General features: G+C 40.1%; 1 protein-coding gene across 1 annotated transcript; it reads right to left on the bottom strand.

Moving 5' to 3' along the window:
- Positions 1-5,477: 5,477 nt before the first annotated feature.
- On the bottom strand, positions 5,478-19,143 carry ppil1 (peptidylprolyl isomerase (cyclophilin)-like 1). Its single transcript, XM_061257215.1, has 4 exons — positions 18,630-19,143; positions 7,625-7,779; positions 6,765-6,833; positions 5,478-5,807 (listed from the first exon to the last, which is right to left on the bottom strand). Exons 1-4 carry the CDS (start codon positions 18,689-18,691, stop codon positions 5,587-5,589), a joined length of 507 nt encoding a protein of 168 aa, XP_061113199.1. The 5' UTR covers positions 18,692-19,143; the 3' UTR covers positions 5,478-5,586.
- Between the last annotated feature and the right edge of the window lie 4,326 nt (positions 19,144-23,469).

The raw sequence follows: 23,469 nt of genomic DNA, 5'->3' as shown, positions 1-23,469 counted from the left end.
CCCACTATCTCCACACCCATACGGGCAGGAGCCTGTGGGGGAAGACTCAGGCTTCCAGCCGTAAAACTCGTTACGACGGGGCAACATCCTTTACGGCACGGGAAGGTTTCAGAGGGCACGGCCTGTTGGGCCCATTATTCCCTTCGAACCCCCCTTTATTGCTCTCTCCCTCTTTACTGAGTCACTAAATGATGTGTACAGCATTGGATGTTTCATGACAAAGTCAGTTTAGATAATATTCATGTTTGGTATTATTCTGATTGTTTCAGTGCGACTGGTGCAATGGTTTTATTTCTGCAACAGCAAACCCTGGATATCATAATCAACCAGGTGAAACTGTGTGGAGCTCTGCCCCAGTGAAAGCCATGTGCCTCAACCCCCCTGCGTTTCCTGGGGAGGTGTGGCTCCAAATTGCAGATGGGTGACCCATTTTTAGGGTTAACATCAAAGGCCAGATTTTGGATTTAAGGACAGTAAACTAAGCAATCTGGGAGAATGCAATCAGCCTCCCGTGCACTCCGTGCATGTAATTTCTACGTACAGGGTGTCTGTAGCCAGACTCCCGTATGTAGCTTTTATTACCAGGTATGACTTTTAAGACTCCGTAATTTGGTTTCCATTGTAATGCTTTTTGATTTGGAACTAGTATGCAATTACGTGTATGTAACCTGCCTGGTAAAATAAATTGTTAAAACTTGATCTGTTTGGTTTCGCTTACTGACACTCAAAGTTATACAGGGAATGCGTGGTTTACCCCCTTGAACTGGTCTAGGGAGGATGATTATTTCCACTTAATGTATCACGGCGTATAGCACCCGTAGACCTATGTTGGTAAATCCCTCGCCTCCGCATGGTCGTTCATTCATGTCGAGCACAGCCGTAGCTAGGTTGGTCTGCTTGGGTCCCTAGGCTGTAAACAGATATACCCAAGAGTAACTATTCCTGCGACCTCTGATGACTACAGATAGCTAGTCAGTTTGTGAGACGTGCACATTACGCGCGATGTGACATGCGGTGGTACCAGCAGAGGACTGTTTGGAGAGTAAATCTCAGTACAGGATTCCTATAGCGATCAAGTCAAAATTATAAATACGACATCCACTAATGTGGATAACTAATCTAAATTATTATTCTAAAATGGAGTCAGATAAACGAAGGTGAATCTATTGGCCCTATTGTCGAGATTCTGGGTCAGCCCGGACCAGTAAAGAGCGGAAGGCAGAGTGGTACTACTGCCTTTGTATCGTGGTTTGTTTATTGGCTGATCTAGACTGTCTGCATAGGGGCCACTAATTTTTAACCCTATTAGTATTCTTTCAGCAACGCCAGAAGGACGAGCACGCTGATACCTTCAGCCCTCGCTAAATTCCGTCGTTGGGTTAGCGTGGGGTTTTACACCTTTCTTTAGTAGCGGTAAAGCCATTCTGAATAAACCTCGAAAAATGGCAAAAAAAACATTACACTAAAGCCTGGCAACCCATTACCCGCGCGTGTTGAATAATATTCTACGTATCTGTGTGGGTCTGCGTATAGACCAGGCTTAGTCATCTTTTACTTGTGATAATGGTGCTTCACAGGTCTGAAGTGCAGCTTTGTAATAACTTTCCCGTAACGGAATTTTATATTTTGGTTCTGATCCGTTTTCACCTCAATTGTAATGTTGTCAATGTGCTTCTTGGTCACCGGTATGTAGTGTAGCTTCTCATAAGTGATTTTGATGATGTTGTTGTTTTTCCTGGATATATGTACACAGCATAGCAAGGGTACAAAACTATCTCTAACTCTCTGGTAGTTGATAATGTCAGTGTAGACGAACATTGTGTGGAAACCAGCATGGATATCCACAGGGTGTGGTGTCATCGGTTTTGTGGATGTTAAGTCCCTGAAGTCCCATTGAAAAGTTGTTGAATATAAACTCTAAGAAAATCTCATTTTTATATTTATTTTTTGTTGCATGAAGAATGCTTTTGTGGAATATACAATCTATCCCATAAAGTCTTTTTTTTGCTGTCCCAACGACCCAAAGGATTAACGTTACAATAGGTTGGACTTCTTTATTCTGTATAACTTTCGCTTAAAGTTTACACCAATTGACTTTGTTGACCTTCTACAGTGCAGCTAATGCTCAGTGTGATGTCATCTAAATACTTGTTCCGCAGTATCTCTTAAGTTTTTTTTTTTGTTTCAAAGCATTTCATTGTCTATAGTTTCCCTAAACGCCAGGGGGTTCAGAAATATTTCAAAACGTAAAACTTTATTTTCATTTACAAAACAGCTTAACACAGATTTCTTTAAAAAAATTTTGTCAGGAATCTCATTCAATTTCAAATGATGTGAATTTTTAGAGAAACCAGTGGGGTAACAATTTAGGGTTTTCTCACTGCACAGAACGATCAGCTGGTGTTTTAACTATGAAGCACAGGTTTCATTTACATACAGACACAGATCCTAAGGGGCACTTTATCTGTCAAGTTGTCAATCATAACAAGATTGTTTTGATTATGGTTACTGTATAGAGAATAGACTTAAGCATTGGTTAACTAAGTTTCCAAATTCCCAAATCATAGTTTGAAGGGATTTTTAATGTAACTTTGAACCCTCTGGTTGATAGATGGCCACCTGCATTTGATAATGGCAGAAATACAGACTTTATAATACATTTATAAAATTTATATGATGTTGTTATTGTGGATTATTTTGTGATATTCTGTCTCTCAATGTTAAAATGTACCTATGATTAAAATTCTACACAGTTCCATTATTTGTAAGAGAGCAAACCTACAACATCAGCAAGGGATCAAATAATTATTGCTCCCACTGTAAAACAAAAATCTTGCAGTTAATAACACACTACTTTCACAAAGCAGAATTGGTAGATTCCTTTAGTCTAAATTGGGAATTATTTAAATGTGAATCTGCAAAATATCTAAGGAAGTTTGGAAGTAATCTAGCTAAAATTTGAAAATTGGAGGAACAAAACATTATTGCATTTGGTACATATGGTATTTCTTTGTTCTCTCAAATGTCACCAGATACCTTAACAGAAGAGAACAAAATAGAATTGTTTAATTTGCAAGAGAGATTAGATAAGATGTATAAAAGGACGGCAGAAGGAGCTTTCATTAGGTCCCGAAAAATATCATGCAGAAAGTAATACTGTTAATGAGTTAAAAATTAATGACACTATTTCTGATGACCCAAATTTTTGCACCAGCTTTTATAATAAATTATATGCTTCTGAATACTCTGAAAATGATACTCTAATATTCCTAGACTCTTTACAGAACACCCCTCAACTCTATGACTCAGAAAGGGTTCTCTGTGATCTTATCCTTATTAGAGGTCAGTGAGTGTGTGTAGGGCTTCTGAAACATAACAAGTCTCCTGGAACAGACGGTCTGTGATCTGAGTTTCATAAATTATTTCCCCAGCAGATGGCGCCCTTTCTATTTCAAGTATTTAATGAGAGCACATCAGCCAATGCCTTAACTTGGAGTATGACTCAAGACTCAATTACTCTAATACTGTGTTATAAATGAATATAGTAAAGGAGGCCTTAATTTCTTGGATTTCACCACACTAAATCATACCTTCAAAATTAACTGGGTCAGGCACCACTTCAAGTGTCCGACCTCCTTATGGAATTTTATTCCCCACTATGTCTTCTCTTTGGTTGCTGGTCTTAGGTTTTTCTTGTTGTGTACAAAATTCCCCTCAAATTTTCTTCATTCTATAGACAAATGCTATGGTCTGGAATTTAGTGGACAAGCATAACTTCACTCCTCATAGGTTTTTTTATCTGGAACAATAGATACATTTTGTATAAACATAAGTCTATTTTTTTCCAACAGTGGTTTAATAATAATATTTTATTTTTAAGTCAGTTATTCAACCAACAGGGTCAACTCTATACTATGGAATCCCTGTAAGGATTTCTCGATGTTGTCCCCTCGGGTATTATTTCGCCTTTTATAGGTTTTAAGGGACATGCCAATCACCCCATACTGTTAGATATCACTGAAACTACTGATGGGAAAACTTGTTTTTCCAGGAAATACTAAGGAAAAAAATTAAGTAATCCGTTGACTTTTTCAATAATACATCATAAGTACACCTTCTGCCCTATCATATTGGTCAGCATTTGTTGGAGATATTTGCTGGAAAAAAGTTTGGCTATTGCCTCATAAGTTTTTTGTCACTAACAAAGTCAAAGAAATATCCTCTAAAATGCTTCATAGGTTTTATACAACTAATTATTATTTGCAGAGACTTAAGAAAGATATTGATGTTAGTTGCACCTTTTGTGGAGAGCTCAGTGAAACGCTGGTACATCTATTTTGGACAATTGTGGAGTAAATTGTCACGGCTTATTTCTGATCATATTTATCCTCACTCCTCTTTACTTTGGAAATATGTGTTGTTTGAAATCACTGAATAATCCCTGCATGCAATGTTATTTGATTCATTTGCTTGACCAAATTTAATATTCATAGATCTAAATTCTTACATAAAAATCCAGACTTTCCAGAGCTGCATATATCAAACAATACTCTTTGTCAATATCTGAATGTACGAACAAAAAAGCTGTTAAAACATGATTACTTCAAGCTTTACAAAATATTCATCTAATTGTTTTCATTTTTGTCATTATTGTTAACATTTATTCCCCTGGCGTGTTTGTGAATCCAATTTATGATTGTGGAATTGTGTTCCAAGTTGTATACATATTGTGAACTTTTTCTTGAAGTATGTATACTTGCTGCAATAAAGTAAAAAAACTCTCCCATTGTCTCTCTACACTGTTCTATCCAATAACGCTGAAAAAGCCCCCAAAAGAATCTTTAAAAAAGAAAAGTGTTACAATATAAGGGATGTTATCATACTGATATATTACAGGGAATTAAATTCCTCCTTTATGTGCTATCATTTTAGGGAGAAAGTAGCAAAGTTATTTATTATCTCGACTTGGCCCGGGAGCGGTTGTTGTGTTTTCTCTTTTATTTTAGTTTCCATTGATTTGGGAATATTATTTTGTGGAAAAATGTCCAAATGCCGGAAATCCAGCACCATGCCAGATAATTTTACACCTATAGTTTCCAGATCAGTTAATGAAAACAGCCATATATTTAAACAATCATTATTGGTGTTTATTATATGCAGCCCTTTTCCTTCTTTCACAGGCCCCCATTCTGCCCGTGTGGCCCGGCCTCCTCTGAGCTTGGGCCAGTGACTCTGTGATGCAGTAAACACAATTCTAAAATATTTTTCATATTTATTTTTCAGTTCATGAAAACATCACATCTTTTGTCTTCAACAAAAAAAAGTCAAAAGAACCAAGATTGAGTAAGGACGCAACGCACACTATATTCAGGTGAGGTTGTATGCTCTCAACATACTCTCTCAAACAACCTGAACTGAATAACCAGCCGAATGGCTCTTCATCAGCCTTGGTTTTTAAAAAGAATAAAATCCACAAATATGTGCAAAGATTTTATTGGAAAACAAACATATGTTTATTTGTACTACAAATGTAATTACAGGAAAAAATACAAAATTGGTGAAAAGGCTGGTCAAAATTGAAGTTGGTCAGTTGGGCAAGTACGTTCTTATAATTTTGATGTCCTCTTCTGGTCGGTCTTGAGTGTTGGTCTCCACCATGCCGATGCGATTGAGCACTGCTATTCCCTGGCAAACCCTGCCAAAAATTGTGTGTTTCCCGTCAAGCCACTGTGTGGGTCCAAGTGTCAAGAAGAACTGGCTCCCATTGGTGTTCGGGCCTGCATTTGCCATGGCAAGGATCCCTGCTCCTAAAACAGTGAACATCATTCATCATTCACCATAGCTGCCCTGACATGAGAAGACTGCTATGAGGTCACTTAGGGTTGGGAACCAGGAGCCCATGAGAAATGAGAGTTTTGCTTCTGCTTATCGGGTCCTAAGGCAAGTTTTGAATAAATGGCCTTGATTAATTATTATTCTAATGTTCTTTTCAACGTTTAAACATGGCAAGTAATGTACATATTCTAATACGATTTGAAGTTAGAATATAACAGCTGTTTTTCAAACACACATCTGCGCAGAACATCTGCCTCTAACAGAGTAATAATGTGTCAAACCATGTCGATTGGTTTAGCTACGAGCACAACAACAGCATCATAAGCCACATTTCCATAGGGTCCATTTTGTAAGGGAATATGGCAACCAGGCAAAATGCAGAGCAGGAGAAAAGACAACAGTGAGAAAGAGGAGGAGAAAAGACAACAGTGAGAAAGAGGAGGAGAAAAGACAACAGTGAGAAAGAGGAGGAGAAAAGACAACAGTGAGAAAGAAGAGGAGAAAAGACAACAGTGAGAAAGAAGAGGAGAAAAGACAACAGTGAGAAAGAGGAGGAGAATGTCAATATGAAATTAACTGAAATGATATTTGATTAATTAAGGTCTTAATGATTATCTATGGATTTCGGGGATTTAAAAAAAAACATTTCATTAATAAGTCTGTTTATTTATAGTTTATTGTTATTTTATGCATTCACTTAAAATGTAAATTCCTTTAACATTAGCCTAAAAGATCTTGATTTTAGTTATTTTAATGAAACAATACCCTTTGCTTGTAGGGTAAAAGCTTAAAAGCTGAGGACCAGAACTGATAAGTAGAACCACAACTGGAACCAAAACTGATAAAATCCAATTGATACCCAAACCCTACTAAAGAATAATAGCAATATTTACAAAATATTCCAAACAATATTCACAAAAACAACTCACCTGTTAATTTCAATTCAGGATGAATCTCATCTTCAAACTGTTTTCCATAAATGGAAGCACCACCACGACCTAAAAACAGCATCAAACTAAATAGACATCCACCTTATAGGCTTGTACATGAACACTATTGGCTAGAATTAGTGTGTCAAGTGGTGTAGAGCGCAGGTGTAGAGAGCAGGTGAGGTGGTGAGGAATGCAGGTGAGGTGGTGTAGAGCGCAGGTGAGGTGGTGTAGAGTGCAGGTGTAGAACGCAGGTGAGGTGGTGTAGAGTGCAGGTGTAGAGTGCAGGTGAGGTGGTGTAGAGCACAGGTGAGGTGGTTTAGAGCGCAGGTGTAGAGCGCAGGTGTAGAGTGCAGGTGAGGTGGTGTAGAGTGCAGGTGAGGTGGTGTAGAGCGCAGGTGTAGAGCGCAGGTGTAGAGAGCAGGTGAGGTGGTGAGGAATGCAGGTGAGGTGGTGTAGAGCGCAGGTGAGGTGGTGTAGAGTGCAGGTGTAGAGCGCAGGTGAGGTGGTGTAGAGTGCAGGTGTAGAGTGCAGGTGAGGTGGTGTAGAGCACAGGTGAGGTGGTTTAGAGCGCAGGTGTAGAGCGCAGGTGTAGAGTGCAGGTGAGGTGGTGTAGAGTGCAGGTGAGGTGGTGTAGAGTGCAGGTGAGGTGGTGTAGAGCGCAGGTGAGGTGGTGTAGAGTGCAGGTGTAGAGTGCAGGTGAGGTGGTGTAGAGCGCAGGTGAGGTGGTGTAGAGTGCAGGTGAGGTGGTTTAGAGCGCAGGTGTAGAGCGCAGGTGAGGTGGTTTAGAGCGCAGGTGTAGAGCGCAGGTGAGGTGGTGTAGAGTGCACTAATGCTGGTTATCACTTGCTCATGGTCACCTGTTCCAGTGGGGTCTCCTCCCTGGACCATGAATTCCTTGATGATACGGTGGAACTTGGTGTTGTTGTAATAACCCCTTCTCCCCAGCTCAGCAAAGTTCTTACAGGTTTTGGGAGCATGCTTCCAATACAACTCCACAACAACCCTCCCCATTCTGCAAGTGCAAACAACTATTAATGCAATAACATTACCTGCAGCATAAAGTCAATTTTCTGCCTTCAACATTAGCTAATCCTCACTCATATCTCCATAAATACTTCAAAGGTGCTATACTGTAGGTAACTTTGTCATTTGACACATAATAAGTTCTGTAGCCTAGCGTTATCTATGGTTTTATTCGGAATATAGAACCCTGAAAGGCGTACATCTGAACATTTGCAATATTTTGCTAAGGCAGATGAGATAACTAGGTAGCTAGCTAGCATAGTAGTGGATAAGGTTAGAACTAGGGATGTGATGAATGATCGGTTTTAGTAACCAGTTCCCATCCCATTTTTTAAACGGTTAACTGGTTAACCGATACTGCTTATGACCACTAGGGGTCGTATCTTTTTTCTTTTCTTTTTTTACTGGATTACTGAGAAATTTAATTGCATTTTCAAACTTTATTTTTGGCCATCTCAATAGTTAAATGTCAACATTGTAAGTTAGATAATAGTTTGGCCTAATTGCCAAATTAAATATTTACATGGACATTGTGCGGTGTAACCTTACAGTTGCAGAAATCTAGTTAAATCCCTGTAGTTTACATCCAAGCAATACTGGTGGATCATGTGTCATTTTTTAAAATGCATTGGTTAAAATGATAATTCTTCATGTTTTCATCCCTCTTCTGTGGCTTCTGTCTGATAGACTTGATTGGCATGAAATCTGTGAATATGCTGCTGTTAACAACTTTGTTACAGACGGGGTTGTGCACTCAAAATTCCGTGGTCACACAATATTTGTATATATTATATATTATATATATTATAACACAAGGTCTGTTTTACCATAGGCGGCTGGTCTAATGATTTTACTTTCATGCCAATGCAGGTCGCTGTACAATTTGATATATTCTTATGTAACGGTAAACTTGCATTTTATATGTCAATGCATTTTATATGGCGTGGGACAATCGTGGTGGTGAGATTAACGTGTCCATTTTCCGCTGAAAGCAGGGAATTTTCGCTTTCAATATCCGATGGACAAATAGCCTAATGATAATGTTTTGCTTTATTTTTATATTACATTATTACATTATATTATGGCATTTGGCAGACACTCTTATCCAGAGCGACACCCGGGATCGAACCGCTGACAAGTTCGGTTTGCCAGTAGTGTCAATTTGCGTGTTAATGAATAAACACGGATGAAGAAACGCCATGAAATAAGCCATAAGTGCACTAACAGCTGCAGATTTAAAACATACTGAAATTATTTGACAACTATATTACTGTAGCATTTAATTTCATGTGGTGTTGGCATTCTTAACCCTCTGAAATGGCCGCAGATTGCTTGCTTGTACAACTGTACCTTGTGGATTGAATGTAAGCAGCGTATTGTAATATTTTGTGCAACATTTGTGCAATCATGTATTGCTTTGTTTATTTTTATGTAGATGCAGCATAGTGGACAGCTACATTCAGTTTGCTGGTAGTTTGAATTTGTATGTCAACAAATAAACACAGAACCTTAAGAAATGACACATTACAATAAGCCATAAGTCAAACAACAGCTACAGAAATTATTTGATAAATCTAATACTGTAGCATTCAATTCCTTATGGTGTTTGCATTTTAAACCCCTTGATTGCTTGCTCGAACTACTGAAGCTAGTCGATTGCTAGTTTAGAACCGCAATAAGTTTGGTGAAGAACGTGCATTTATTTTAAACTGAGCTTACAATTTCACCTTAATAAAAAAAGTATTGGTTATCGGTTATCAATTTTTTGTAACCGGTTATAAATCAGTGTCGGTTAACCGTTCACACCCCTAGTTAGAATGGTGAAACACTTAAACCGTTTACCAAAACAGAGTTGTGAATGTTTACAAAAATGAACAATCCTTTTATGATTCTGAAGCTGAAATGGTAAGCTCAGTGTATAACAACTTATATAATATCTTTCACCACTTTGACAAAACACACAACACCCAATATCCCATTTGTATCAAAGTAGCTAGCTGACTTGCTGCTGGAATAGCCTAAGATCACATTTTACTGGTTCCATGTTAAGCTACCCAACTCATTCCCTTTCACATGCTTTACACAGTTGGACAATTGAAAGAAAGATTACGTGTGGCTGTGCATTACTTCCTGTCAGGTTGGTTACGTTCTAGACAAGCAATTGACAAGCTCATTATAGCAACCTTTGGCTATTTCAGTGTTAAGAAAGCAAACACTGGGAATTGAATGCTGCAGTAGCCTATTATAGTTATCAAAGAATGTCTGCGTTTTAAATCTGTAGCTGTGCTTCACTTATGACTTTGTTGTATGACATTTCTTAAGGTTCACAGAGTCAGGAATAGGACAATTCGTGTTGCATATAGAATTCCCATTTCCCCAATTTTATCATCCCACATAAGGCGTGCATGAGGGCCTTTCTGGTGGGGAAACTTGTATAGACCATAAGACCCGGCTAGATTAATTATAACGACCTTTCTCCAGGTCAGAGCAGAAACTGCTGCCTTGCAGGCTTCACTGTGGAAAGGAAAGTGTCAAATGTTATATAGTGCGTGTGACTTTAGAAAGAGTTTACAACAGCTATGCTATACTTCCAGGCTTTAGTCTTCCCCAGCTCTGACAATTAACTGCTTACATGACTAAATAAAATACACCGCTTCCACCAATGACGGGCAGTTTGCGAACGAACAGGTGTGCGTTTCCCTATAACGGTGTCTCTTAGCGCTTTACGAAGACTCTCTAAGGCAGGGGTTGCCCAATACGTCGATCGCAAAGGTAGTGTGGGTAGATCGCATGGCATTAAAAAAATTTGATAGCCTATCATCCATCCTCACTATGGCACGTGCCCCTTGAGTGGCGTACAGGGCAGCCAGTCTGAGATTTAATTGTGCGCACGAGCGGTCAACCGCACGAGCTACTGCAAAAACGCTCGTGTAATAACCTAGTTAGCTCCAATTTATCTCAACGAAAGAAAGGGTATTAAAATGAGTGGGGGAGCAGGACCAAGTAAGAAACCAGAAACTTACCACTTCCATCCGGAATGGGAGGAGGACTTTTTTTTCCACAATGTCATATTCAAAGTGTGTTTGTCTGATCTGCCAATCTACCATCGCTATTCCAAAGAAGGGAAATGTGGAGCGGCACTTTCGGGCTGTTCATAAAAACTACGACACTGACTTCCCTCCGAAAAGCGAGCTGAGAAAGAGAAAGGTGAAGGAACTAAAATCACAGTTGTCCGGACAGCAGTCATTTTTCTCACAGCTGAGCTCAAAAGCTAAGGCAGCCACCGAAGCATCGTTCCGGGCGAGTCACTCCATCATTAAGCACAAGAAGTCTTTCCAAGATGAGAGATGATAAAAGAGGCATTCGTTGAAGCGGCTGACTTGTTGTTTCGGAACTTTAAAAACAAACCGGAAATATTATCTTCAATCAAAGCTCTCCAGCTATCAAGAAGTACAGTGACACAGCGCTGTGAAGTCATGGCCGAGGACTTGACACAGTTTCTCACTGCAATTGGACGAGTCTACAGACAGAAGTGATACAGCCCAATTGTTACTGTTTTACTGATATGACTGCAAAAGAAGAGCTGTTAACAATACTGCCCATGAAAGAACACAACACACGGGGAGAGGACATTTTTCAGTCTTTCAAAAACTTTGAGAAAACCCAGCTCCCAGTGTACAAATTGGTGTCAATGGCCGCTCGAATGGATTTATTGCCAAGTGCAGGGAGGACGATGCTTTCCCCGACTTCCTCAATTACCACTGCATAATGCACCAACAAGTATTATGCGCAAAAATGCTAACCATGAAAGAGATAATGGATGTGGCGATGAAGATTGCCTGTTCTATTCGAGCTAGATCTCTTCAAAGGCTGTTCCGTGCGCATCTGGAGAAGGCTGACTGCGAGCACCACACTGAGTTGTTGCTACACACCGACGTGAGAGAGCTTAGTAGGGGGAAATTCCTGCAGAGATTCCGAGAGCTCTGTCCGGACATAAAGGAGTTTCTCCTTGTCGCTAAACACGCAGAATACAACTAACTAAATGACGATCAGTGGCTGCTAGACTTGGCATTTTTAACCGATCTGACCAACATGTTGAATGAGCTTAATTCAGAGCTGCAAGGAAAAGACAAAACCGTCGTCAATATGATCAGCTCAGTTAATGCTTTCGAACGAAAAATGCAACATCTATCCTCAAAGCTGCAGCGCCATGATTTGGGGAACTTCCAAAACTTCGCGTCAGAGCTGGAGACGCAACAGAAGGCGTGTGCGCAACTTGCGCGCTACACAGAGCAGATTGACAATTGTCTGTCAGAGTTTGACAAACGCTTTCAAGACTTTGCTTTACTCGAGCCAGTCGCTACATTTATGTGCTACCCATTTCGAGAAGATGTTGAGGTTGGAGGATGAGATTTTGACACTACAAGCTGACATTCAGCTGAAGTCTAGGGCTCATGGACAGTTCTGGAACTTACTCACAGAGGAAAAGTACCCAAACATGAGGAAATGTGCTACCTCCTTGACTGCATTATTTGGCTCCACTTATTTATGTGAGTCAGCCTTTTCCCACATGAAGATTATTAAGTCCAAATACCGTACCAGCATGACTGAAGATCATTTGGAAGTCTGCTTGAGGATGGCTACCAGCAGCTACTGTCTGGACTACGCAACCCTGGCTGATTCCATGCAGTGCAAGTCATCAGAGTAAAGTCCATCCATCCATTATCTTAACCCGCTTATCCTGATCAGGGTCGCTGGGGGGCTGGAGCCTATCCCAGCATACATTGGGCGAAAGGCAGGAATACACCCTGGACAGGTTGCCAGTCTATCTCAGGGCACACACACCATTCACTCACACACTCATACCTACGGGCAATTTAGACTCTCCAATCAGCCTAACGTGCATGTCTTTGGACTGTGGGAGGAAACCGGAGTACCCGGAGGAAACCCACGCAGACACGGGGAGAACATGCAAACTCCGCACAGAGAGGCCCCGGCCGACGGGGATTCGAACCCAGGACCTCCTTGCTGTGAGGCGGCAGTGCTACCCACTGCACCATCTGTGCCGCCTATCAGAGTAAAGTTATGACCAAAAATGTTAAAGTAATGACCACAGTTGTATTGTGCCATACGTGTTCATGCAGTTATGTGTGTATGTATGTATATATATACAGTGCATCCAGAAAGTATTCACAGCACTTCACTTTTCCCACATTTTGTTATGTTACAGCCTTTTTCCAAAATGGAATAAATTCATTTTTTTCCTCAAAATTCTACACACAACACCCCATAATGACAACATGAGAGGTTTTTTTTTTTTAATTTTTGCAAATTTATAAAAAATAAAAAACTAAGAAATCACATGTACATAAGTATTCACAGCCTTTGCCATGAAGCTCAAAATTGAGCTCAGGTGCATCCTGTTTCCACTGATCAACCTTGAGATGTTTCTACAGCTTAAATTGGAGTCCACATGTGGTAAATTCAGTTGATTGGACATGATTTGGAAAGGCACACACCTGTCTATATAAGGTCCCACAATTGACAGTGCATGTCGGAGCACAAACCAAGCATGAAGTCAAAGGAATTGTCTGTAGACCTCCGAGACAGGATTGTCTCGAGGCACAAATCTGGGGAAGGGTACAGAAAAATGTCTGCTGCCTTGAAGGCCCCAATGAGCACAGTGGCCTCCATCATCTGTAAATGGAAGAAGTTCGGAACCACCAGGGCTCTTCCTAGAGCTGGCCGCCCGTCTAAACTGAGCAATCGGGGGAGAAGGGCCTTAGTCAGGGAGGTGGCCAAGAACCCGATGGTCACTCTGTCAGAGCTCCAGCATTCCTCTGTGGAGAGAGGAGAACCTTCCAGAAGGACAACCATCTCTGCAGCAATCCACCATTCAGGCCTGTATGGTAGAGTGGCCAGATGGAAGCCACTCCTTAGTAAATGGCACATGGCAGCCTGCCTGGAGTTTGCCAAAAGGCACCTGAAGGACTCTCAGGCGTGAATGCCAGGCGTCATGTTTGGAGGAAACCAGGCACCGCTCATCACCTGGCCAATACCATCCCTACAGTGAAGCATGGTGGTGGCAGCATCATGCTGTGGGGATGTTTTTCAGCGGCAGGAACTGGGAGACTAGTCAGGATTGAGGGAAAGATGAATGCAGCAATGAACAGAGACATCCTGGATGAAAACCTGCTCCAGAGCACTCTTGACCTCAGACTGGGACAACGGTTCATCTTTCAGCAGGACAACGACCCTAAGCACACAGCCAAGATATCAAAGGAGTGGCTTCAGGACAACTCTGTGAATGTCCTTGAGTGGCCCAGCCAGAGCCCAGACTTGAATCCGATTGAACATCTCTGGAGAGATCTGAAAATGGCTGTGCACCGACGCTCCCTATCCAACCTGATGGAGCTTGAGAGGTGCTGCAAAGAGGAATGGGCGAAACTGCCCAAAGATAGGTGTGCCAAGCTTGTGGCATCATATTCAAAAAGACTTGAGGCTGTAATTGCTGCCAAAGGTGCATCAACAAAGTATTGAGCAAAGGCTGTGAATACTTATGTACATGTGATTTCTTAGTTTTTTATTTTTTAATAAATTTCAAAAAATTTCAAAAAAAACTTCTTTCATGTTGTCATTATGGGGTGTTGTGTGTAGAATTTTGAGGAAAAAATGAATTTATTCAATTTTGGAATAAGGCTGTAACATAACAAAATGTGGGAAAAGTGAAGCGCTGTGAATACTTTCCGGACTATACACACTGTATATATATATATATATATATATATATATATATATATATATATATATAGTATATATAGTATATATGAAGTGTACTCAGCATATATATATAAATAAATATATGGAACATTTTTAATGTAGGTAGATCATTTTGACTTGGTCATTTTAAAAGTAGCTCGCAAGCCGAAAAAGTGTGGGCACCCCTGCTCTAAGGTATACCTTACTAAAGTAGTTTACTTTTCTACGTGTGTTCCCCGAACTATCACTTAGGCAGTTGCTTACGTGCGACGTTACTAGGCCCATCGACTCGCTCTAAGATCGATTATGCACTCCATACAGCGACTGTTTGTCAGCGTTATGAGAGAAAGTAGTGTTATTTATTAATTAATATCACGACTGGTGGGAACGTATTAATAGAATAAAAAACTTACAAACTAAATTATCCAACCGTATATATAATTTTCGCCAAATTATATATACGGTTAGTGATAGTAAGGTTTGTGGCTACGCCATCTAGCAATACGCCTTCTTTGGCATGACATGTTTCATTTATTTTAATATATTTGTCATAGTGCCTTAAATGACTTTGCAATCAGTTGATCTGGCAGAAGCACCATCACATTACTGGTGTTATTCACTATTTTCTCTGATTACCTGACGTTTTCAATAAAAGCGCACCAATAAGCAAAACGCACAAACACGAATTTTTCTTTTTACATAAGATATGGCGGGGGAAAAAAACAGAGAAATAAGCGGTCCCACGGGCCTTACAGCAAACGAAATGTTAGACGTGGCTCTGAATAAAGAAACATTATTTTCCAGTTTTAGGACTACGGTGTCCAACAAAACCAAGAAAGAACTATGGTTAAACATCACATTCTAGCACAAAGAGAGAGTGGGAAATCGTCACTTTATGAATATCATTTAAAAGGCAATTAGGCAACATGTTCAATAAAGTGCAAAATGCAACCTTCGTAATTTACAATTTTATTATTTGCATGAAAACAGTGCCATTAATGTGGTATTTTAGTCATATTATTAGCCAACTAAAACTGTAGAATTATTAGTGTACATAGTGCTTAACAGATTGAGATGTAACTAAGAACATCTGATTTCACAGGCTTGCGGTCGTAACAGTGGTGGCCACTGGCATACAGTGGTGGCAACATCGCTAAGACATTAGCTAAGAGTGGTCCAGACCAACCTCACGACAGTACGCCGTACAGAAGGTATACTTAGCTAAGAGATAGCCCAGATCTTTTCGAACGAATCTTTCAAATGAACGAACTGATCTGAGTGAAAGATTTGTTCGTTTGGCTCTCTCCCAAGCGCTGAGATTGAACGAGTGAGCCAAATGAGCCATTGAACGAACGAGCCAAATGAGCCATTGAACGAACGAGCCATGAGCTGGTGTTCAACTGAAAGTACAGCGCAGTTGAGCCGTAAGAGTCGTAAGATTAATGCCGTCAGCAGGTATTCCGCGGACCAGCTGAATAGTTAGGATATCACAGATAATATTTAGCTAAATCATGTTGTGTTTTAATTTTCTGTAATAAACCGTCTGACTTTGGGCCAAATCAGACCCGAAGTCGCTTACTGTTTGTGTGCAATCCAAAAAATAGTTCGTTTTATATTCCTCGGATTAAAGGCTACAACCGGGCATCAAGTGGCGTCAACGAATGCCGTCTAAAATAGGGTTAAAAATTATGGTTATTTAACCAATTACACTTTGGTTGCGGTTTACACGTTACACTAACTTCATATTTAAAGGGGAATGTTAAATTAATTCCGCAACTAGACTAAGTGATATTCCGTTGAGGTCAGGGGCCTCATTTATAAACGTTGCCTAGGCACAAAAGAATGCGTACACCACTTTCGAAGCAAACTTTGGCATTTATAAAAAACGAACTTGACGGGAAAATGTGCGGTCCTCCACGGAAACTCTGACCCATGCGTACGCACATTAACTGGAGAAATGAGAAACTGTGCCTTTAATGCTCGTGACGTAAGACCAGGAAAACGGGAAGTGAAACAGGATGTAAAAAGGTATAAAGATTTGCCGGGAGTTGTGGCTGGGTATGGCTGCTGTAAGGACGTGCTTCGTCCCTGTTATACTTATTAAAGTGTTCTGTTGTTGAATCTCGCTATATGGGTTCTCTCCCTTCCTAAGTGCAACACAACATTTGGCGACGAGAGAAGTCGAAAATGATATACAACAGATGCCACTGTGTAAAATAAATCGAAATTCATTGTTGTTGATTGTACTCTTAAAGGGTTCTGATTTTCTGCATGTTTACACTAGGACTCGGAACTATACTGTCCTCTCAGGTCCTCTTCGCACTTGTTCTTGTGTTTAATTTGCACTCTGTTGTATGTCGCTCTGGATAACAGCGTCTGCTAAATGCCATGCAATGTAATGTAATGTAATGTAATGTAATGTAATGTAATGAAATATTACCTCTCACGTATCATATACGAAGAGTTAATTTGCAAAAACGGATAAAAGCCTCTCTTACAACGAATAAACAGCTGCACTGATGCCGTTTACAATGCGTCAGTCGGGCAGATATGAGCATAGTTTCATATATTGTTATCATATTCATATATTATGTTTTATAATGTGTTTATTGTTATAATTTTTTGTTCGTTTTATCTCTTAATTTTGTAACTGTGTTTTCAATGGTGCTAGACAAATAACGTGTATTATTATTATCATCGTCATCATCACATTCGTTGTGCAGAACTGTTCGTCATTTACAATCAATCAGGATAATTCCCACACCTGTAGCTTTTCAGAGGCAATCAAATGGCTGAAATCCCTTTTCTTGGCCTTCTTTTCAGCGTTTGCCATTGTCGTCTTCGTGAAATGCATATTCATTAGGGGTGTTTCACTGCCTATTTATAGGCAACTGTGGGCGGGACATGAAGCTGGCAAAGTTTCGCCACATTTAGAGTTGATTGTGATTTATAAAGGAAAACTGGCGTGGGGCGTGCGTATGCACTGTTTTATAAATCAGAATATTTTTTTGCGTACGCACGTCCTAGGTTTCATGCTTACGCAACCTTTTGACATGAATCCTAAGCACAGTTTTATAAATGAGGCCCCAGAACTGTAGAATCTCTCCCCACCTTCAAGCGCAAACTGAAGACGCACATCTTCAAGCAGCACCTCTCCCCGTCCCTCCCTACCTCCATGTGAACCTTAATTGTTGTCTTTCTGTGATTTACTTTGTGTATCGGTATTTTTAGTTGGCTAGGTAAGCAGTGTTTGGATAGTTAAGTTTGGTCTCTTTTGCTTTGTTGTTTGTTTGTTTATTTGTTTGTTTAAAAAAATAAAAAAATTCAAATAGGCCCTGGTCCTTATCTTTGTTGTACAGCAGTTGAAATTGTACTTCCCTCTAGGGTCTTTCAGCGCACTTATCCCTGGTTATGGGTATGCACTTTGTTGTACGTCGCTCTGGATAAGAGCGTCTGCCAAATGCCATTAATGTAATGTAAAGAGGAGGAGACACGACCAGACCGGTGAATCCGGGTACTTTGAAGTATACGACCCTTCTCGGGGGTAAGAAGTTCCATACGAAGTTGACATTTTCACTATGAGTAGCTTTTGAGAACGAGAGCTTTGTTTGATACTCGCGCCAGTCTCCATCTCAAAAGTCCAATATGGCCGCCTCGATGTCTATGACATATCACAGCATTCTGTCGCCCAAGTACGTCCTTGCATTGTTGGAATTTGGTACAGGACGTGGGCCGTGAAATTAGTTCACAAGACCGCAAGTACTGACAAGTGCAGACATTGAGAAACACCCCGAGTCATCAGCTAGCAACAGCAGCGAGAGAATATATCCAACGCAAGCAATATTAGCTTGCAAAGTTGCAACTGCATGCAAGATAGAACCTTAGCTAGCTAGTTATTTTACCTTGTTCATTATCCAAGTCACCTTGTATAAGATCGACTGTAATGTTCGCTTTGGCTTTGACACAAAACGCATGGATACGTTGTGTACGTTTAGCGACATTGCATGGTCAACGACCACTTGGTCGTGGTAATGTTTTAAGCAATCTTTAACTATAAAAGTCGGGTTATTGTTCACTTACGTTGTCTCTAGTGATACGGTGGATGGCTGCCATGAATCCGGCGGAATTCCAGACGTATTCATATTATTAGTTATCTATTTATCTGGCTGCAGCACCGGTTAGATTCTCAGCTAACGTTGTTTAACAGGCGAAAATAAAACTCAAGTGCGCCTCCAAAGATTTTACCACGAGCGGGCGGAATTCCCACGCCACACAGGTCCGTGTAGATTCATGGTTATTGGTTTCAATAGTTCCTGACTTTCTCCAATATAGTTAAAACAATGTGAACATAAAAGATTGAATTATATACTACGTATATAAACAAACATCCGAAATGAACAACATTTTCTTATTAGATACGAGCCTAAAAAGTGGATTCAGACGTTTTAAAGAAAGAGAGTTATGTTGGAGACTTTCGGTGTGAGCTTTCCAAAAGAAGAGCTTCCGAAATCACTAAACACTATTTATGTATACTGTAACGGTCCGGTTTAAACGGAGGCAGAGACGTGAGCTTGTGGTTATCTTTAAGAACTTTATTGTCGAGAAGCCACACAAATATGCGCACTCTAAAGATAACCCAGAACAACAACTGGTTACGCCGACCCGGAAACACATCCCCTCACCCACGCACGCGCTCTCTCTCCTCCAGCCCACACGACCTACGTCACTCCCCTTGGCTGGCAGCGCTTATGCTGCAATAACAAGTCCCAAACAGGGACGCTACAATACTATCATTAATACATAAGTCGGGTAAACGAGTAAAAAGTAAGATGGATTGTCGCACATACTACTTCGTCATAAAACGACGCCACTTTATGCAGCTTCTTGATGTGACTTTGTGTAAGGAAAACAGAAAAAAATATTGAAAATGTTAATATATCCGCATAACTCCAATAAGCATAGGTAATACATTTACATTGTTAAACTCCTTCACTGCTTTGGTTTGATTTGGTTTCATTTTTTCCGCAATATAATTCAAAAAGTGAAACTTTCATATATTCTAGATTCATTACACATAAAGTGAATTACTTATGTAATATTCTAATATTTTGAGATACTGAATGTTCGATTTTCATGAGCTGTAAGCCGTAATCATCAAGATTAAAACAAACAAAAAAAGGCTTGAAATATTTCACTTCATGTGTAATGAATCTAGAATATATGAATTTTTCACTTTTTGAATTATATTGCGGAAAAAAATGAAATTCTAATTTTTTGAGATGCACCTGTTGTGAGACATTTTATACAGCTATGGTTTTGGACATACTAATACTATTTTGACATCCTAAATAGTAAGATAGTATTCGATTTCGGATGCAGCCCACATTACTGAGGTGAATTATGATGCCTATTTTTATTTTTGATAATATATGTGAAATTAAGAATCAGTGGACATATGTAAATGTCAATATTACACCAAGTCTGTATGTAAACCAAAACATGTAAAACATAATTGAATTCATGAAAACCTATGGGATTTAAACAGCCTTTTCCACTGAACTTATGTACTTTCACAGGTTAAATTTAAACACCTGAACAACCCAGAACACAAGTTACGGATGAATTCTGGATGCCCGCCAGGGGCATGATTTCTCCCACTTTTTCAGGTGAGGAAGGCAGCAGTGTTGATGCAAATTAAGCTGGCCTCATAAGGCTTAGAAATGAAAATCAATCAGGAACATTGCAAAAACCCTGGGCATGCCCAAGTCAACAGCTTGGTTCATTATTAACAAGAAAAAAACCCAACTAGTCAACTTAATTATGTGAAAAGACCCAGTAGACCGAGGAAGATGATGGATGACCGGAGAACACTCTTATGGTGAAGAAAACCCCCTTGACAACAGCCCAACCAATCAAAAACACTCTCCTGGATTCAGGTGTGGATGTGTCAAAGTCTACCATACATAGTGTTATGGTTCTTGGCGGGAACCATAATGTTTTTCCAGACACTATTCACTACCATTGTCACATTTCTGCCTGTTTTGGTAATTAATCTCACTTTGGCATTGGATGCAGAGTAAGTAATCAATGCCCTTGTGCGAACAGCTGATTCCCAATTGTCTGCCACCTGTGGTGTGATTGCTCCTGAAGGATAGCTGTTGCTTCTCTATTTAATCCGTTTCTCTTTGAATCGGGGCTTGTTTGTTGCATTCCCCATAGCACGTTATTTTATTTTTCATTTGTGCATTATGTGAGGTGTGACTGATGATTCTTAATTACCTGCTGTGGCGGAGTCAATGGGAGCTAAACATGGAGCAATTCTCTGTGAACTTAGGGTAGTGAGGACAGTCTGTGACACCTTCACCGTCTGTGCACCTTTCCGCGGGACAACAGGATTCCTCTGGGAGCTTCCTGCTGTCTAGGCCAAGTGTGAGAGTTTTGAGTTTATTGCATCTCTTGTCTTCATGCTTGCTCTCATTGCATGTTTGTCCACATAGTTTATTTCCGCCTTGTTTAAAAGCTACCTTTAGGAAGGAAGGAGCTTAGTGAATGTGGACCCAGGAGTACTGAGACCCTCTGGTTAAGACTGGTTTAGACTCCCTACAGTTTTGATTAAGCATAAGGGGAAGTCCCTCTATCCATAGGTGGAAATTCTTGCCGTCATTGTGTGGCTTTTTCCTGTAGTGTGCGGTTTCCCAGTTTGGCAGCCACTTGACGTTTACTTTAGTATAGCGAGGTGTTTCATTTTGTCACTTTCTGAACACATTTGTTTTCGTGATTGTCATTGTCTTTGTCTATCATTGGATATACAGCACTGATATACAGTCATTGGATGTCATTGGATATACAGCACTGATATACAGTCATTGGATGTCATTGGACAAACAGCACTGATATACAGTCATTGGATATCATTGGACATACAGCACTGATATACAGTCATTGTCTGTCATTGGATATACAGCACTGATATACAGTCATTGGATGTCATTGGACATACAGCACTGATATAGTCATTGGACATACAACACTGATATACAGCACTGATATACAGCACGTAATTCACCACTGTCTGTACTAGAGTCCCCTGTGCACGCCCTGTGGGTTGGTGGATTATGTAGTTGGGTTACTTTAGCCTAGTTTGCATTGGCCAAGGTACTTATGCTTTTCGTTCTCTTCTTAGTGCCTGTTTGTTTATACGTATTACACTAAGGATATATACGCAAGTGTGGAGTTACTGTTCCTGCCCGTAAGAGATTACAGTTTGCTAAAAAGAACCCCAAATGTTCTGGAACAAAGTCTTGTGGTCAGATGAGACAAAGATCAACATGTACCAGAGTGATGGATAGAGGAAAGTGTGGAGAAAAAAGGAAATGATCCAAAGCACACCACATCATCTGTGAAACATGGTTGAGGGGGTGTTATGGCTTGGGCCTGTATGGCTGCCAGTGGAACAAACTCACTTGTGTATATTTAGTGTCCCCCATTATAGAGTTTATGTGTTTTCAAACTGTTGCTGATGATGCTTGGACCCTGGGAATCGTTGATTGCACCTATATTTCTTTATTGAGTCATGAAACACCCATATTACCCATGTGAAAATGTAGTTGCCCCCTTAAACTTAACTGTTTGCAGTTAACTGCAAACAAACAGTTTCTATATCAGTGTCAGTATCAGACTTCCACATCACTATTGAGGAATGTTAGCTAAATCTTCTTTGCAAAACTGCTTAAATTCAGACAAATTGGCAGGTTTTCCAGTAGGTCCTGCCACCGCATCTCTATTGGGTTCCGGGACTTTGACTAGGCCACTCCAAAACTTTTATTTATTTATTTATTTACTTTTCAGCTATACAGATTCCCAGGATCTTTCATATTGTAGAATTATTAACACTGACCTTAGCTGAGACGAGAGACACATGCAGATCTTAGAATTTTCTTCTGGGATCTTTTCTGACTTCCTGAATGAATTGTCATTGTGCCCTTAGAGAAACTTTGGCATGCTGGAGTCACATCCTGTACATCCGTTACATTTCCCTGTCTGTTTTGTGTTTCTACATTTGCACTGAAGCTGTTCCCTAGTCACGCCCCTTGCACCTGTTACGCGTTTCCTAATGTGTAATCACACTCACCTTAATCCCATTGTGTCTTGTTACCTGTGTATATAGTCCGTCTATTTTTGTGTACTCTTTCTGTACATACCACTTAGCACTGTAAGGGCAATAATAAAAAGGCGTAAAACATATGGAATGGTCACAAACTTGGCAGGAAGAGGATGTGCATATTAAACCTACAGTATGTAAAATGGGGAGGGAGGCCATAAGTAACCAAAGGATCACAGTTAAAGAATTACAGAGATAGTCTTGGGGTCACCAACTCTAAACATAAAAAAAAAAAAAATTGTACCTCCACACGAGCAAACTTTATGGAAGGGTGGCAACAAAGACAGCCCTTACTGAGCACCATAAACAAAACCAAGCATCTTCAGTTTGTCAAACATCATTGGAATTATGACTGGATGGTCAGATATGGTCAGATAAGTCACCATCAACGTGTTTGGCAGAAAAATGGAATGCATAAAAGGAGAAGCAACTCATACCTATGGCAGTGGGTCATTGATATTTTGGGGATGTTTTGCTGCCAGTGGTCTAGGGGAACTATTTCAGATCAATGGCAGAATGAATTCAATAAAGTACCAGAAAATCTGGTTGCCTCTGCTAGGAAGCTGAGGACAATGCGAGCAGGACAATGACTCCAAGTATACATCAAAATACACACAGAAATGATTAAGTAAAAACAACAACCATGTTCTGCAATGGCTATCTCAGTCTTAAACTTAAATCCCATGAAAAACTGAAGAGGGGAGTATCCCAAGGATATGAATGATTCTGAAAAGTTCTGCATGGAGGAATGGTTAAAAG

The sequence above is a fragment of the Conger conger genome, chromosome 10 (genome assembly GCF_963514075.1).
Source record: "Conger conger chromosome 10, fConCon1.1, whole genome shotgun sequence".
NCBI lineage: Eukaryota > Metazoa > Chordata > Actinopteri > Anguilliformes > Congridae > Conger > Conger conger.
The sequence above is the reverse complement of the archived record's forward strand: the minus strand, read 5'-3'. Positions and strand labels throughout refer to the sequence as shown.

Coding starts and splice junctions, on each gene's coding strand:
- ppil1 (XM_061257215.1), bottom strand. CDS start 18,691: ATGAATACGTCTGGAATTCCGCCGGATTCATGGCAGCCATCCACCGTA. Junction 7,780..18,629: donor ACCGTATCACTAGAGACAAC/GTAAGTGAACAA, acceptor TTGCACTTGCAG/AATGGGGAGGGTTGTTGTGG. Junction 6,834..7,624: donor AGGAGACCCCACTGGAACAG/GTGACCATGAGC, acceptor TGCTGTTTTTAG/GTCGTGGTGGTGCTTCCATT.